The 18,840-nt window shown below is 45.4% G+C and overlaps 1 protein-coding gene across 1 annotated transcript in view; it reads right to left on the bottom strand.

Annotated features, from left to right (window-relative positions):
* FBP1 (fructose-bisphosphatase 1) overlaps positions 1-17,232 on the bottom strand; it is a 40,447-nt gene extending 23,215 nt beyond the window's left edge. Inside the window, exons 1-2 of the mRNA XM_086961189.1 lie at positions 16,947-17,232; positions 7,613-7,775 (exon numbers count right to left, since the gene is read on the bottom strand). Of these exons, the coding sequence (XP_086817315.1) occupies positions 7,613-7,775; positions 16,947-17,116 (333 nt within the window). The 5' untranslated portion in view covers positions 17,117-17,232. The remainder of the gene's footprint in view (positions 1-7,612; positions 7,776-16,946) is intronic.
* Positions 17,233-18,840: the final 1,608 nt, after the last annotated feature.

Below are 18,840 nucleotides of genomic sequence, written 5' to 3'. Positions count from 1 at the left end.
TACCCAACTCAATGGTACTCCTTTGATCAACCTCAGATGGATGAAAGGCTGAATGGGCCTGCTGTGTTTTGAACCTGTGACCATAAGGTCAAACGCAAGCCCCTGCACGGGACGCATTCATCCACTAAACCACCAGACCCAGATTCACTTGATGTGGAACCAGAATGGCCATGCGGAGCTCAGAGAAAAATCGCAGATGAACAGAGAGACAGTAGGCTACAGGGCAAAGAGCGTTGAAAGCAGCCCAGACAGGCAAGCAGCCATATTTATTTGTTGTTTTCCTGCTCCACTTTCATGGAATGGCACAACACCTTGACCTATGGTGACCTAGGTGAAAAAACATGCACGACAACATACTCAATTTAAGAGAGAGATTCCAAATTTCTGAAGCCAAAAATTGATTTGTTATAGCTTTCTCCTACCTCAAATTAGCCCCATTTTAATGCATGTCAATGGATCAAATTTATTTTCCTGATTTATTTTAGGAAAACCTCCTTCTTTCCCACTTCCAAATGTCCACATATATGCAAAAGCTAAGAAAAAGAGAGACCACCTGGGATAAAGGAGGTGTGTGGTATCCATTGTGTTACAATAATAGAATTGTGGTGGAATAGAGAGATCGCGGGGCATAAGCATGTGATAAACACATGGGTCTTTCGCCTCAGAATTTATCGGTATTGTTCTCTGGTGATCCTTCTCCTTCACTGCCAGATCATTATATGACGGGGCTCAGAGCCCTCTCCCTTCGAAGTAAAACCTATCTCTTAATGAGAAATGCATGGAGTGCTGCATCGTCTTCGATTTTAAGAAGGGACACTGGAGTTATGCGATTTGGTGACAGTGGCATTTTCTGCATGTTTATTAATTTGCCGCATAATCCTTCATCTGCTGCATAATCTGCAGACTTTAACACAAAAAAAATCATTTATTGCCTTTCAGTGAAAGGGCCTTTAAAAAGGTTGATTCTTCACCCACCTTTGTGTTGCTTATTGTTGTGAATGGTACTAATGAGGTGAAAGCTATGCCCAGATAGTGTTAACATGTAATAATGACAACGTAACGAGTTAATACTATCACAAAATGGGCTGCATTGTGCAGCATAATTTGCCTTTTCTTGCCACATAATTTAGTAAAGCCTTCCATATAATTTGGTCCTCCCTTGCCGCATAATTCCAGTGGCACACTGGCACTGGGTCATGAGGAATGAACTCCTTCAATTCGCATTTTAAGGTGTGTGCTGTTCTGCCCGAGCTCAAAGACAATATCATTTGTTTGGCTGCAGCTTCCATTACAAGTGAAAACAGACTCCACCTCGGTTTCCTCAGCTCACCCTATAACTGCAGATTGTCTTTTATTTTTGAGTGGCAGCCCGCCACGCAGCTCAACATGTGCAGTGAGTTAATGCGTTTCCTCATGTCCCGATTTACTTCTGCAACTACACATTTAGGCCTGGATTTGCTAATGGTTTTGTGAGTGTTTGTATGTGGTACTTCAATGCGTCACTCTGCACCACCTGAGCGCCACTCCAAAACATTAGCAAATAACCCTGATTATCTCGTTTGTCGAGATCGCCCAGTCATGATCTCCATCGGCCCCACATTCAGTCCCAGTAATTCAGGTTCATCTGGAACAGCGTCAGACGTGTTTTAGTGTCACGACTTGTTTTCTCAGGCCTCGTGCCATCTCTAGGCCCATCAGCGTGCTTCCTGATTGGAGGCCACGCCTCTCATTGTTATGGTGTCTGTGCCTTTTGATAACCTTCCCACCCGTTGATGTCCCACCTGTTGATGTCCACTCTGCTTTACATGTTCATATACATGTGCACCCACTTCTGCACTGCAAATGCTCAATGCTTGCCACCTGCTCCCAGGTGCCCTTCAGTGCAGCAGTTTCCATAGTGCCCTGCATGCCCCATTCAGTGCCCTCCATCTCCAGGACCCACTTACTCCCTCCCTTGAAGGCTCCTTCCATAAGATAGGTCCCATGATCTAAATAAACTTACTCTAAAGCCCCAATTACAAGTCTCTCAAGGTGGCTCAGCGATTCACCCTACCTAGTAAAAAGGAACACTGCAGGGTGAAGCATTTAAGGGGTCAGGTAAGACCTCCTATTCAGAGTTTCCTTAGGAAAAATGGGGATTCCCAGGCAAAAATTATGTTTTTTCAACTAAATTTCACATGTATAAAAAGTTACTGTGCATACTTCTCATGTTCAATTTTGGCAGGTTTGACTTGCAGACATTTCCATGTTCGACAAATCCAAAATGTTTGCTTAGACCTGGGTTGACCCTGTTCCATAAGTGTAGTAAATCGAGTTTTGGCCATGGCGAAGACCTTCACAGATAACCACACATAGGTGCCTGGATAGTCGAAAGGTACGAGACAGTTCATTAGACCCAAAGGTTTCTCAAATGCGTATTATTAAATAAATGTATTCAATGAAATAAGATTTTATAGAGGTGTCCTGCCACCAGACGTCTGTCCTTTCCGGGTGCAAGCACAGCAGTAGCAGTAGCCACTTCTAGGTGCAAGGCCACATTTGTGCAGCTAGACTTGGACCAGCAAGAAAGTGAAGCTGGGCCTTCACCTTTCAGCTGAACTTCAATAGAAGGAGCCAGCACTTGAATAAACCACCACACACAGAGAGGGGACACACTAGAGGCATTTAACGAGCCGCTCTGCTTGGATCACTCTAATATCTAATAGAGATGTTGCAATAAGAGAGCTTGGGAGCTTGATAATTCTTGTTGTTCATTATTCCATGCATAGTTTTGTGCACCTTTCCCGGTATCTTGTGGCCTTGATTTGCTGAGGCGCTCAGCTGAATCTTGCTGGTAAATGCTGACTCCCATTTGATGGCACCGGCTGGTCAGAGCATCAAGGTCAGCTTGAGGACTACAGAAGTGCTTTGGGTTATTTTCGAATAAAGTGCACATTCTTGAACTTTGACTGGTCTCTAAGGAGGGAAGGTGGCCGTGGCTGTCAATCAGAGTCTCCGCGAGCATTCCATGGCCTCTCTTCTGTGGATGATTTGGGTTGCGGCTGATGATGCTGTATCACGACTGCGCTCCCCATGCTCGCGATGAGCAGAACATCGGCATTAGTTCTGACTGCTGCTCCCACTCCCATAGGCGCAGATTAGTCAGTGAGATTGAGGGAGAGGGGGGGGTGGGGGGGGTGCGGGGGTGAGCTTCACTTTTCCCAACAATCGTGCTGACATATCATATTAAAAGGTATTATATGAGAAGCAGGGCATTAGGGGGGCTTAACAGACAGGGGAGAGGGAGAGGAGTGCGGATTGTTAGGGGTATTTAAAACAACATTTTGCAAAATAAGCAATATTTTTTAAGATCTTCAAAACAGAGACGAGAGAGAGAGAGGGGTGTGTGTGTATGTCTGTGTGTATGTAAAAATCTCAGGGGAAATCTGACAGACGCCTTACCACATCTGACTGAAACCACCTGTACCCAACTACTTACTAGATAATACATTTATGTCGGGGTTTAACACCCCAAACTTCCCCCCTGAAGCTACGCCCCTGCCCACTCCCTTCCTCTGATAGGTTTTTAAGGGGGGGGTCCCACTGGGAGTAGCCATCTGAGGGGTGTGACATGTTGGTAGAAGACTGCTGCCTGACAAGACAACCGGTAAGCTTTATAGTTATATCCACCCAAAAATCTGACTCATGTTTCATTCCTTGCAGATAGCTGGGTGTAGTTTCTCTGAACAAATGGAGTCACTTTCTGGGAAGAGTCAGTTAGTGGCTTAAGGCAAAGTTCCTCTCATCTGCCCCACCACTAAAGAGACAGAGGTGTCCCTGAAAGTCTTTCCTTTCGCAGATGTACAAAGGCCTTGGGCTGTGTAGGGGAACTTTTTGAAGAGTTACACCCCAGAACAACCAGAGAGTGCTTCACATGTGTGCAGTGTCGGGCTGGCTTATAGGGCAACCAGGCAGTGCCCAGTGGGTCTACCAGATCGGTGTGTGGGCCGGGTTTTAGCCATTGCGGGCGGTTTTATTTCGAGGTGGGCAGGGTTATTCCTGTTGATTTCCCTAATATTACCCCCTTTTTGTTTGCTATTTGCTTCACTGATGGGGCCACTTTTAATTTGGTGCCAGGGCCTATTGTTGTCCTGCATGTGTGCACTACTGGTTACGTACAGACATAGCCCATGTTAGACATTTGGAAACTACGGACACCTAGGAGTACATACAATATATTAGGAGGGGATATATAATGAGAATTGCTCTACATGAAATGACCTTATTCGACCCTCTCAAAAGTAGTGTTGCTTTCACTGAGAACATGATGCTATTGTTCTAAGCAAGGGCATTGGTCCTGGTGTACTACTGGCCATGCTGCAGTGCTGTGCTGTGTCTGCACAGTGTCTCCATATGTCAACTCTTTGCTCCAGTCCCGGCAGACATTGTAAAAGGCCACATGCAGGGATTCGCAGTCTATCTGATTACTATGAATAAAGGAGGGTTTCCACTGAGAATCCTTCCGAATGGCTGTAAATGCAGAGTTTGGGTTCTACAAGGGACAGCAAACTTTCGTTTCTGCCTCCCCAAGATGCCGCCATTATTGAGACTGCAACCCAGACCGACTAATGAACAATGCAAAGGAGCGTCAGAGAGCATTTCCAGCAGCCCCGTGGTGAGACCCGCTCGCACAGCCGCCACTTGCAGGGTGAAGCAGCGCCCAGCGGAAAGCTTCCACTGAGCCAGCGGTTACCGACGGCCTTCAGCAGGCAGAGAGGTGTGAGTGCTTGAGGACTACAGGGGCGTTCGCCAAAGGGTGGCTCAGCTGCCCCTGTGCCTTCCCCATTCCATTGCAACTCCATGGAGCTGAAATGTTGACATTGCAAGTCTCACAGACATTTGCGACTGGCAATGTCACGTTTGCCCTTTGTAAATTGGGTTTCTGCAACTGCAAGACACAAGTTCGCACAGCAAAAGCCTTGCCATTGAAATAGCCTTCGAGTCGGGCCGACTACAAAGGTAAGAGCAAAGCCAAATGAGTTACTTCCTGGTAAAATGATTGTGAAATATCAAAAGTCACAGAATGCTCAAGAAAAGATCTGTTGGTTGATTACTTATTTCCTCATGGCTCCTGCGCAGTGGCCGGGATTTCTACAGCTTCGTGTGCATCTGAGGCAACTTCCTGACATCCCTCTGAGGCGGTTGGCACTTCTGTAATCACCCAGAAGGCAAGTGAAGCAATGGAGTAGATACATACGCAGCTTTCCTTCCACTTGAGCCACACTGCCCGCCATTGCCCATTCTTTCACTTCAAAGGACGTCAATGGGGCCACACCCCTTGCTGCCTCTTTTTGTGGGACCGCGAAGGAGAAGATGAAAAGGAAAATAATAAAAAGCTTGTGTGGCTAGCTGAATAAATGTAAATAGAAAATCGAATTAGTAAAGGGCACTTGGATGCTAACTGAAGGAAAAGCACTCTTAAGAGAAAATATTGTCCGTTATTATTACGATCATTTTAGCTGTGTTGCAGCATGTGTTGGATTGGCTGAACATCTAGCTTAAGCGTCACTGTTGTTAGCTGGGAGTATTCCAGTTGTTGTATAGAAGTGATTCACAGAAGTGTACTCTTTGCCAGTTCTGTAGCCCACTCTTACTGAACACATGCCATTCAACTACATTGGATAACAGGGTCATCTATAGTGATTTTTCGTAGTTTCTCAACTTGAGTGGTGCACGGTGAGGTCTTTGCACTTGGGTCTAGGTTAGGTCTGAGATGTGGGCGAATAGAGCACAGCTAGGATGGTCTCCTTGAATTATGCGTGGTTTGAATACAATTTTCGGTTACCGTGCCCGCACAGTTGCTACTACGCATGCGCATAACAGTGAATTATGTACTTTCTACGCTTGAGCCAACATGACACAAGCTGGAACCACCCTACTGAACACTGCAGCCTAAAGAACCCCTATCTTGCCATACATCATAGTCCCCTAGCACTGAAGGAAAAGGCAAAAGATGAATGACAGAACTGCAGACTCCTTCCCAAACATTACCAATGAGATCGGAAGGGGTAATGAATGTCCTAGAATTGGAGTGAGATGTCAGACGCAGCCAATGTCAGTATGAAAACATCCCAAAATTGCATCTCCATGTCCCCTGGATAGCAACTCATCACACAGTGCTTAATTTAAGCCAGTGGTTGCAGGTGGGGCCTACTTGTACTCTTTTGTGGGGGCTTGGACTTATTTGTCATTATCAAGACAAAGAAAGGCCGAAAAGGGGTAAAAACGGTGGATGAATAAGGTCAAATACCAGTGACAAATGGAGAAACAGGAATTAAATAGAAGTTGCAAGAGTGATATGAAGTCCCAGGGAGTGGATGGTGGTGGATGAGAAAGTATAAAGTGTAATCAAGACTAGACAGAAGGGATATTTGGAAACTTCGGCATTCGGCAGCTGGTGACGGGTTTCTTTGAAAAACTTTGGGTACTGGCACTTATTCTTTTATAAATTATGCACTGTCATCACTTTTATGTCAGCAAAGCAATTCATAATCTCACAGTGCACACTTCAGCTCCTTGACCCTCTCTAGCCTCAGAAGGGGGAGTCAAAACGGGTGTCTAAAGGCTTACACCATCCTCACACTAAGGGAGGAATGGTGATCCCCAAGTATCTCTGCACCCCCGTCTTTCTGCCACTGACGGAGGACAAAGGACCTGCAGAAGTCGCATTTCCCACCAATATCTTAATTATGCCTTGATATATTCAGCTTGTTAGCACTTGTCCACACCCAAACCCCTTATATATCTCTTTTCAACATCTTTCTGCTTTTTAGATCTAGGCTTCAGCAGTGCAGCTGTCAAACAGACCTACTGCTAACAATATACACAGAGCTGGCTTTGGGTCCACCCCTTTCACCTAGGGTATCCTTCCACCAACAGCTTTGAGTCATTGGCTTTAGCAATCACATCTCAGTTCAGCCAGGTGGAATACCCAGCTCTAAACTATTGTTATTGGCTGTTTGAGTATATCCTTTCCCCTCTGCTCAAGTGCTTGCATTGAACTGCACTATTTTCCAACTATAACCCAGTCAGCCCGCTCCTCCTGACTCCCTTCCGTGTGCTGTACTCTAAGTGTGCTAACAGTGCATACATTACCACCTCAAATCCAGACCTATTGGTATGGCAATGCTCATTTATATGCACTCTTAACCTTCTGTTTCCTTCCTTACATCCTTGTTTCCATTCTCACTCCTCCTTCTTCCCCTATTCCCTGATCCTCACTCATCTCCAGTCCACCCATTCTTCTAAAGAGATAGCTCTTGTTTCTTGCATTACATATTATCCCCATTACATATTTAGGTGCAACTGGTCTACGCATTACAGAACTGAACAATGGCCTATGATTTGACATATAATTGGATGACCCTCTCTGCATTGCAATACATCATTTGAAATATCCCCCTTGATTACTAGTCATATTTGTATGTGCAATGAGCATATCTGGTGCTTTTGTAAAGAACAAATAAGTAAACAAATATGAATTTGGTGGGATACCTCTATAATGTTATATGTTTGACACAAAGTCCTAAACAATGAGAGCTAATGAGATGGAGTCAGGCTCTTGGTGACTTACCCTTTTTTCCACTTCGACGACTAGAGCGTTTGTATCTTCTTCTGACACAAGGACGCAGGTACTGAAGGACGCCTTCAGCGTGTTGATGACCAGGTCATTGGAGAGGACATCCAGCTTCTTCACCTGGTCTCCTGTCACATTGGTGGAGCCCGCTATGCCATAGCTAGAGCATGAGAAACAAAATAGGATTCACAGTTTTAATGACAAGATAAATACGAGTCAACATTACAGGGTCCTGAGAAGACCTGACCACTAAATGACAAGGTGCATAAAATGAGTCTTAGATGTGCGTTCTGGGTATTATCAAAGAGGGTGCGTGGGGTGAAAGCCTCCTGTGTACCCAAGTAAAGGCCCATCTCCACCCTACTTTGTATTGCAAAGTTGCTTCAAACAGTTCCCATCCACTGACTGCCCTCCCTCCTGGAGGCAAATGGCCTCATAACTGACTTTCAATCAGGTTTCATATCACATAAGGGTATGGAGACCACTCTCCTAATCATCAAGGAAGAACTACCCAGCTCCATCAACTAGCACCACCTCTGAGCCTTGATTCTATTGACTTTTTCAGGCGTCTTTGACACAATTTACCATGAGGTGATCATCAAATATTGTCCACTTTGTCCTTCATTAGATTGACTACGTTGAAATGGTCTGAGTCATCAAGTCAAACTGGGTACATGTCAATCCAGACTAGCCAACATTAGTGGTGCCTCAAGTACTCAGGGCTCTGTCTTGTCAAAAATGCTATTCAGCATTTACATGGCACTACATTCTAACAATATAGATTCCTACAAAATGATCTATTATATGAATGAGAACGATACACACTTCCATCTTAAGTTAAAAGGCATCCGAGTTCCCAATCCAGCAATACATTACCTGCACGATTCAGATGTGGGTAGACCTTAAGTTTGCCCACAATGGAGACTCGGTCTCCGCCACGACCTTACTTCTCCAGCAGCCCGATGGAGTAGGCGTTGTATGAGAATTGGCTATATGTCCATTCACCCAATTACGATTGGTAGACATATAGTCATTTTTTGCTGTCCGCCACCGCCAGGCAAACCCTGGCAATGAGGGACAGTAAAAAAGAAATAATGCCCCCCTCTTCTTGGGTTATGACTTGCAAGGCATGAGGGTTGGGGGGCATTATCTTTTTATTTATTTATTTATTTTTTATTTATTTATGTCGACTTATATAGCGCATTATCACCCCGGGGTCTTTATTCCCAGAAAGAACATACAGTTTCTGGATATTTGTTTTGAAAATAAGAAAAGAAAACTGTGTGGTGCAAGGCTTCATCATGTTGACAGAGCCCTGCACCAAACAACAAAATGCATTGACAGGAACTTGGGTGAAGGCGGTTCCTGTCAATCTTTATAAATGACTGCCCGCTTGGCTCTGATGGCCGAAATACAAATTCGTTTCTGCACCTACATTATCTTCTGTTTTGATTTTATAACATGATCTCAATTGGAGCCCTGTTTGTGAAACCATTTAAAAGTATTTTCTGTACGTGTGTGTTTTATCTATTATGCACACAGAGGGGGGGGGGGGCAGAGTAGCCCCTTGTCAGCTGACTCGGTGATTTACCATTTTTTTTCTTGTTTATTAGTAAAGATTTTCAGACGTCAAGATCAGCTTGAGTACAGATTTCTTCCACAAGTTAGTGCATTGGCTGGGAAACGATCCCAGGCCTTCTGCTTGAAAGACGATGTCCCGCCAGAATTTCTGCAATATTTCATGCACAAGCCTCTCTAAAGTATCACTTGCAAAACTCCAAAAAGTTCAAAATGCATTCTGCTTTTTGTTCAGTTTGAAAGGAAATAGCCACGTCACACCACTCCAGAATTCAATCCTATTGGTTATTAGTAAAAGGAAGATCAACTGTCAAAACTCCTTGCATAGGAGATTAAGCATTGCCGAACTACCACACAACACTGTTCACTCCCTACCTCCTGACCAGTATTCGCAGGTGTGTAATTGATATCTCTTGATGACCTCACAAATAAGATACAAGAGATTTGGTGGACAAACGTTTCATGGTCACAGTTGAATTTCCAGACGGTACATCTGAGCCAGAAAAAATACTTTGTCAAATTCTGACAATCCTAAAAGCTCACCTATTCTTCTTGGCATTTGGGTACTCCAATCTTTCTTCCTCGGTTGTTCCTCAAAGTCGTGGCTGGTGGAATGCCTAGGCCGCCTTCATCCTTGGCTTGCACAATATATTCTTCTCTAAGGTTTTGTCATCTTTGTCAATGCCTCACATTTAACAGATGGGCTATGGATCTCCATCACTAGATTGTGAAAAGTTCTATCCTGCAATATTCTAATCTTTATATGTATCCATAAACCTTCAAGCTCGGAGTCACAAGTGGGTGGTTACGAGCGCTTTACAAAATACATTAAAAAATAAGAAATACATTTCCAGGACATTGCAGCAGAAGATGGAGCTGCAGTACAGAGATTACAAAGCTAGTGTCAGCTCCTCCTTTTTTGCTTAATACGCATAAAGTCAGTACTGACACCTGCCTTTTAACCTGCGCAGTCTTGAGGACTGGTCCGAAGTTTGTCTTCAGATTAAGGAAATCACTAAAGGCGACAGATTTCTGATGAAGGTACTCTGCAACATTAGAACTTAATTTCCCAAAAGATTGCAAATATGTAACTAGGTGCTGGTAATGCTCTGCACTGAGTACGGGTAATCCTTACTACCGGGACTGCTTGCGTCCAGCTTAACCCTTCTCAAAGCCAGTCTTCACTCTGCTGCCTGCTTCATCACCAAAAATAGGAAGTTAGGAAGAATCACTCCCTTCCTTACCTCTGTAATATGGCTTACATTTGAAACTCTAAGGCCCACATTTTAAAGGGCCTGGGCCAGTGTTCCCTAAGCAGTATACTACCATTCCAACAGGGTCTCTGGGCATTACCAGGCCCGCATACTCTGGGCTGGTAATTCCAAAACTAGAGACAGCACACCTGCACCGGTGGGCAGTGCTTCAGGGGCTGTGGTCGCCGCTGCATCCGGGCCCACCCACCCTGCACAACAGAGTGAAGTTCTAATGTACCCCCGAGCTGTAACTCCCCTGCACACTGCCACCCACACCACAGGCCTCAACAAAGCCTCCCATAATAATGTCCCACCTGCTCAGAGAAGATGGGAAATGGATGTGGATTTGACCTTGGTGTTCCACATGAAGGTGGAAAAACATGTGAATTTGGAGCAGCTATTCCCGGATCTGGGGGTGTTAGTTCCCAGTTCATGGAAATAACTCACAGTCCCAGGATACCGGAGCAGGGATACCCACCACACTTAAATCCAGGGAACACGTAATGAGAGCCTAAGAAGCAAAATTGCATTTGTTTTAAAAACACCTGGTTCCAAAAGGCATGCACTCTCTACTGCCTCATCTCTGGGGGGGAACGTTATAGACTGGTCTACCAAATGATGCTCTTCCCTTCCATCAAGTTTCCAGATCCAGGCTAAAAGATCATCTGCTGAACCTGTTCTAATCCACTCCAACTCAAAAATGGGTTAAACATTCTTAAGGCTCACAGTTTTCCGTTTTTACTGATTTTTACAAATACAGACATTGTATTTACTGTCTGTATTTATTTTTATATGCAAGAAAATACAGAAAATTGTGCTTCTTCAGGGTGACTCTTTCTGCTGTCCTTCATGAATTCCAGGCCAACAGCTGAGCACAAAGACAGCATGGAGAGGTACAAAATGGGACGAGATGTCCTTAAATACAGGCATAGCTTAACATATATTTGTATATAATGCCAACATCTACGCGTGGGTGTAATGTTTTGTTATTTTTGGCTTCAGAATTTGCTAAAACACATCCTGCACCAAAGTAAGAGTGCAAGTTACACACTTAACTGAAGATATATTTACCTTTTAACCTGTCAGTGCAAGCTGTACCTAAATGTATATATTATATTGTGTCTCCTCTTGCTGGAGTCTAGTGCTGATATTATGTCGTCATTTTATGCTGCCTGCTCTTCCTATCTAAATGTTGTGACTGCCTACAATTGTATTCTCATTTTACATGCACTAATGGTGTACACCTGATGTCTACAGGGAATATATCCTACCTTTATTCTTCTACTGTACAACTACATAATATCTAATGAACCTTTTTGGCAAATCGTTAAGTGACGGTTCTGCTGTTTTGTAGAAATATATCAAAATCTACAGAAATGAAAATCAAAATGAAAGTTTCCTGAGTCCCTGTGGTGCTGCAGTAACCCTGGTCTAGGTCCTGAAAAGACTAATCTGTGAACCAGAGGAAGGACCCCATTTCCTGTGTATGGTACACACACTGTTTTGGAACTAAAAGCAACTTGAAGGAGGGCATAATTCCTGCCTGTTAAGAAACTCACCTTGGACCCACAGATTCCCCAGCAGCACTGCTGTATATGAGAACAAGAATTGGCAGAGCCAGTAGGCCTGGGATTGGCCGACAGTCTTTTGGCTTTGTCCAGTGTCATGATGTTTGCCAAAATGTTATTGTTAGGTATGCTGCCCATGCCTTGTCAATCCAAAATATTGGCCAAAAACAACACATTGCCATGGTAGGTGCTGGCTCTTAAAGGAACTACTTTGTGTGGGATGTCCTCCTTGTAAGAAGACAGAATGGTACCACTCACAGTGATGTTAGCCAATGGCTGTAGCGGACTAACCCATTTCCGCCGGCTGTGATGGGTGGAGGAAAAATGTGAATGGCAATATAACATCACTGGATAAAGATGTCTGGCTGTACGTATATTGTACATCAAATGTTAATAAATTGTAAACATCTTGGCGAATGCCAGACCTAGAAGCTTAAGCAGCTGGCTCTGAGAGCAACTTTGGCTTTGGGCAACAAATACTTATTATATGGACTCCCCCGATAGGTTTCTTACTCCTCTTGCAGGTACACAGGCTGCTACATAGAAAACACTGACTGTTCTCTGCAAAGGATGCAGGGAGTAATTAATGTGTTTTCTTTTAAGAAACAAACTATTGCGTGGGTCACTCTGGGGTATGTGGGAGTCTCATAAGGCCAGGGAGCTCCCCGTTTCACACGCGCTGCCACAGCCCGGGTCCCATATTATGCGGCAAGGCCTCCCCTGACGCTCAGCACCCATCATCAGAAGCTCTCACAGTGAGAGAAATTATATAGCGCTCTTATACAACGGATGGTTACCCCAAGAAGCTGCACAACAATAGGAAGCCTAAGAATTGGAAAAGAAAACATTTAGCCACACGTTTAAAGCAAAGAATAGGTTGTTGGCACAGGGTCAGGAAAGATGGTACGAAGATGGCATCGCAAGGTGCCCAGGCACTGCCCTCCCTTGTTGTGGACAGTTGGAAAGAAGTTTGTGTGGACTATAGAAGTGGTAAATGGCAACAGTAAGGGAGTTACCCACTTGCATCATCATGGGCATTACTTTCATCTGTGCAGCAGGTGCAGTGGCACCGGGTCCAGTGGAACCTTGATTATTGCTGTATTCTACAGTTCGAACAGCAGCCACTGGGCCCATTTCCTTCCTTGTACTATGGTGGCCCATGACATACTGGATACGCCACTGTGCAACACTAGAGCCAGACTAGGGTAACGTCAGAGCCAATGAGGATGCAGGAAGGGTTTATAACTCGAGGCGTCCAAAAACACAATGTAATGTAATGTATGTGGTCTTGTAAAGCGCACTGCTGCCCTGAGGCGTCGTGGCACTGTAGACCGCTGGGGAACCCGTCCTGGCTATTCCTGTGAGATGGTCCCTACTGGGTATCTCCAAGGTGAAACCAGGCATCCCCTGCGAATGTGGGGGGCCGTTGTAGAGATGAGGCAAGCTAATGCCCAGAGTTGCCGAGTGTGATACCTGGTTAGAGTAGGCACCAAGGCGAGAATTATCAAGTCCGCTGACCCTGGTCCACGACCCTGCCACGTCCTGAATTGAACCCTGGTCCCGGGCTGTTCTCTGCTTCCGGGTCTGCCCCTCTAACCAGTGAGCCACACCACTCCACTCACATATCTTAAAGGAAAACATAATGTTATGTGATATAAAATGGTGGGCATTCTGCTTTTGCAAAAAAGGCATGGCATAAGGACCATTTGCACATGACTTTACTTCTGACTGCTAGCCTCTAAAATATCGAACATTTTCGGCATTGTCCTTAAAGGGTCGGTAATCCTGCGTCAGCACCCGCGGAGGATCGTCCTCTCCCCCACCCCACCGTGTAAGATGTTTTCTATAGGATAGTTTCTCTTGTTTTTCATTTTACGAATTCCTTTCCACAGAGGATGAAGCAAGATACATGGAAATTGGTGAAAAGTGCAAAAGTGACGTGAATGAATAAGAGTATAAGCCTAGCATGAAATAGCAGCGCATATCCTTTTGGGCCTGAGATGAAGTAGCGCAGGTTTCGGTCAACATGCTGCTATCCCCCTCCCAACCACAGAGGCTGGGATATGTGAACCTTTAAAGCACAGACCCACTCTTGTGCTGGCGTCAGGCCGTTTCCTATCTGCATGTGCAGGGGAAGCTCGGTGATTGGCTGGAGCGTGGCAACGCCTGCTCCTAAAAGGAAGGCCTTCTGTTTATTCTTGATGCAACGACAAATCCATATATTGCGATCTTTGCTCTTTAAAGCCTGCGTGTTCTTGACTACAAAGCATCATAAAACAGACGACCGTGAAGATAAGCGGAGAAGACAATGTTCACTATAAACTCGGCCTGTGGAGTGCTGCAAGCCCCCCTCAGCGTTTATCAGGTTCTGCTGCATTTCAGGTCAGAGGTCAGGAAACAGCTTACATGCACGACAGGTATCCCTGATAGCAAAGTGCAACATGCAATTATGTGCAAGTTTGGCGAGCTAAGAATTTCATCTAAAAAGGAAAACGTGACTTTGAAAGTGCCTTTCACAGCAGTTCATGTAGTAAGCCATATGTAAATGCTACATACAACAAAACATGTCGCTGGCACATAAGGTAGATGGGTGCCAGCGCAGGTTTGGGTGAGGGTGGGGCTGTCAGAAAGCCTTGCTCCCTATAGGTGTTGCGCAATATTGTAACTTTATATCGAGCCAACACCCTCACCATGGAAGCTAGTAAGGTAGCTTAGAGCGAGGGTTAATGTACCTGGAGGATCTTGAGGCTGGGGTCGGTCAGGAGTGCAGCCTACATGTAGTAGGCCACTATGTCTATTCTGCAGGAAACCCTTTGGCATTCTAAGTATTGAGAACTATCAGAGATCTGTTAGAAGGGTGCATACACTCATGGCCTGGAAGTGCTGCAGAGATAAGTGCACTGCTCTGTGTCATGCAAGCTGCCACTATGCCACAGGGCCCGCTGTGCCCTCTGTAGAAGTGTTTTTGAGAACTAAAGCTTGGCGCGTGTAATGCTTTTCACTTCTATTTGTTATTTTAAATTTCCAGGTCAAACAATAAAAATAATTCAAGATTTGGAGACTGTGCCTTTTTGGCACCCCAAAATCCCATTTTGAATGGTCTTGTGTAAGAAAGTGAGCCATGGGTCTTGATGCAAGCAATGAAAACGAGCCTCTCTTTCCCATAGTTAATAATGGACATAATTGGGCGTGCTGTGCATCCTTCACAACCTTGGGGCCTGACGCCACTGCACTTGATGCACTGTTGATGACTACATCATTGTCAGTAAAGGTCATCCATATTATAGTAGCATTTCTAACCGGCAGCTGCCCGTCCTGTTGCACTCTACAAATAGAATCTCTGTAATGTGTCAGAAACTGGTACAGTAAAAACCTTATCAATTTGGGTGTTTCAGACAAGAACAGCCTACTGCAAAGCATTATGGTAACAGCTGCAAATATCCCTCATCCTACTGATGCTGGCTTATCAACCATAATAAGGTCACTAGTTTTACTTATGGGAATTCACATTTTACCTACAGTAGGCGCCTTGACCTACTGATCTATCGATTAAGTTAGTTGCACAGGGACTGTGGAGAGACTGCGAGTTGCAGATACGGAGACTCTGATTTGTTTCCTGAGGGTAATCGTACGTAGGTGCCAAAGCAGTATTTTAAGTGGGTTAAAGGAGGTTAGTGGGGTCTCTAAAAGGGACACAGCCAAAGAAGCATAGCTATGAATCCTTTCCAAGAGGCGTGGACTATTTAAATTAGGGTGTGGCTTTAAAAATGTAAACTATAATCCTGAGCTTCACAAAGCATGCCCCTTTCTTTGTTTTCTATTACTACAGCCAATAATTTAACACAACAGATCTGCACCTAAAACAAGTCCTATTTGCTTTGCCAATGCTTGCAAGCAGTATCAATCGAATGAGTAACAACAATGACTGTAGAGAATAATTAGAACTGGAAACGTTTCAATGCTGGAAATATGAGACTTGAGCATTATCACTGCGGTCTGTGGAAGGGGTGGTGGTCTTTTAGGTTTTCCAGTTACTCCTGTTATCCCCTTCACAGCATTTTCCCCTGGAGTCTTGCAATCTGTTAGTCACTTATACCCCTTCCCTTCTGCATGTATCGCCTTACAACTCATCCACTTACCTTTCCACACACAACCCACCCACGAAACTGAAAACACAGTATTTTATTTTCCTTTTACACTGGCCATATTTGAAAAGTTGAGTACCTCCTTCACAAATTTTCCAACTGTTACAAAAGGTACATAAGTGACCATTAATGTTTGCTCAGCAGAGAGGCCAGTGACTGGATGAGCATATAGTCTGTACACCTTTATCACCATCGCTGGGCCATAATAAAAATGGGTGTGGTCATGACGAGCTCAGCTCGCCATGAGCACCGAAGGGGTTATGACTCCCTAAGAGGCACTGTGAGAAACCCACACTTCCTTCTGCCTCAGCTTTAAAGCATTTAATTGTGCCCTTCATAAACACCCATCCGCACCCTGATCTCAATTAGATACGACTTCGTTCGCAGTATGCGAGTATAAGAGTCACACCTTGCATGAAAAAAACTACAGAATCACAGCTGGAAAAAATACCTTAAAGTTTTTACCATCATTGTTGAGAAATCGATCACTATCAGTGTTTTTGCTTGTTGGGTGGCAGTGTGTAGGTGCACTTATCATTTTGATGTGTCACTTTCTATTTGTGAGTGTGTCTTGTGTTTTTGAGTGTGTGCGTCAAAGAGAGTGCGGTTTCTGCGTGAGACTGAGCGTGAACATGCGTGTATGAATGGGAAGCGCTTGTAGGAATGCGCTACAGAGAGACAGCCTGTGTGCGTATGTGCACCCTGAGTGAACGTGCATGCTTTGCGTGTGTTGCGTAGAGTGCGTGCCCTGCGCGGGTCTGCGGCTCGCGCCGAGGCGTCCACTTACAGGTGCGCGAGCCCCGCTTTCCTGACGGCGGAGGAGATGGCTTTGACGGCCGTGCAGAGGGAGTTGAGCAGCTGGGTCATCTCCCCCGTCCCCTTGGCCTTCCGGCCCTCCTGCATCACGAAGCGGGTCAGTGTCATGACGTCGGTGTCGAAGGGGGCCTGGTCCGACATGGCTGCGGCTCGGTGGGGCTGTCAGGGAGAGATGTGAGGTGATGAGCACTGCCGGAGCCCCACGCGCCCTGCACAGCCTTTAAAAGCAGCTCCACATCCGGGCCGGGGAGGAGACCTGGGCGGGCGAGGGCTGCCTGCAGGGGGTGTGTGCAGGGGCAGAGGCACGGCACGAGGACGCGGCCAATCCCTCGAGGAGAAGAGAAACTCCGGCGTTTGGCGGTGGTGTCCCTCCCACATGTCCTGCAGAGTGGAGCAAAGTTCACCGTCGCCCAGCAGCTCCGGGCACAACAACCAGGGTGGACCTGCCAGAGTCCGCTGACAAGGTAATACAATGCAGGTGTTTGCAAAAACCACAGTACACATCTGCTAAGCAAAAACAAGAGCGTCGATCACTGCATGCACTGATGTACAGCGCAAATCAGTCCTAGCAGGAGCTACACGCATGCATGTCACGTGTGGCATGTAAGGCATGACCATACACAGCTCTGTGGGGATGAATGGTTTCTCTGTACTCAGCAGGGTTACTGTATCCAATTCGGATCTTTTTTTTAACAGAAATGCATACATTCCTAGAGATGTGCGCGTCTCCCTGCATATTATGCTGTGGAGTGGAGAATGCACAAATATAGCTGTGTGTGCTATGTTGTATTGTGGTTGCTAATCTGTTAAGTGTTTGGCACGGAAGTAAATGACACTCAGTAACTGGCAGGATTCGCAAGAGTGCCATGCTTAGTAATGTTGGTGCAGTGGTTGGTCTTGGTGTATTGTGGTTGGGTGGCAGGCAGTGGCAGCTCGTTGTCAGCTGCCTACAGCTGACATGCAGCACCTGGTATTCCTGGGGCGGTGTGACTTGGAGGCTCAGGTCTTAGCTATATGACAGCCTGGACAGTTTGGTTTTCAGCAAGTTTGTCACTGATATTTGTGTTGTGCTAGGGCCCATGGTCGAGGATCCCTGGTTCCTCACAGCGGCTGGCCGTCTGCTGCATGTACTAGTCACTGCAACATGGCTGTTTACCCATCCAAAGTCCTTCAATCAATGTGGGCAAATGGATCAAACGCCTCTCCTCTCTCCATCTTAAGATCTAATGGCCTTTATTTATTTTATAATTGTATAAATCGCTTAGACATTCGCCCGTCTGGTGCTCTCCTTCATTTAGTCCACGCACAAATCACCAAGGTTGGGCTATCTTTAACGCTGGCAGACTGGCACCGAATGTATCCTGCTTAAACATAGAGGTGGGCAAATCACTGAAGGCTCGAGCCTCATGCAAGCCTCCAGCTCAGATCGAGGTCTTTTTGGGCCATCGAGCCCAAAGCGAGCCAAGCTTTCATGTGGCTTCTGTCTGCTACTTACGCTTTACCCTCCCTTGCCAAGAATTTTAGGCAAAGCATTTGACCTTTTGGTCTAAAACGGGCAAAAGAACCAGATATTCGTTTAGTGGCTGAACTGTACAATGTGGAACTAGGTAACTTGCGATCAACCTGGGCTTTCCTGTATGGGTGCTGGAAACATCTACAATCTTCCACTCCCAAAAGACACCTCAACAACGGATCAGGGAAAGCTTTGAACCACAATTTCATGAGGCAATGTGTCCCTAGATAAGGTGCAAAACAGCATATCAAAAATACAGTCAAATGAAGAAGGACAGACTCAATAAGTGGTTTCTAGGGTGGAATTACAATATTTAGGAATATTTATTGCACAAATTCAAAAGGTACAAGGC

Source organism: Lissotriton vulgaris, chromosome 3_1, assembly GCF_964263255.1.
Source record: "Lissotriton vulgaris chromosome 3_1, aLisVul1.2, whole genome shotgun sequence".
NCBI classification, from domain to species: Eukaryota; Metazoa; Chordata; class Amphibia; order Caudata; family Salamandridae; genus Lissotriton; species Lissotriton vulgaris.
This window is presented reverse-complemented; position numbering and strand designations above follow the sequence as displayed.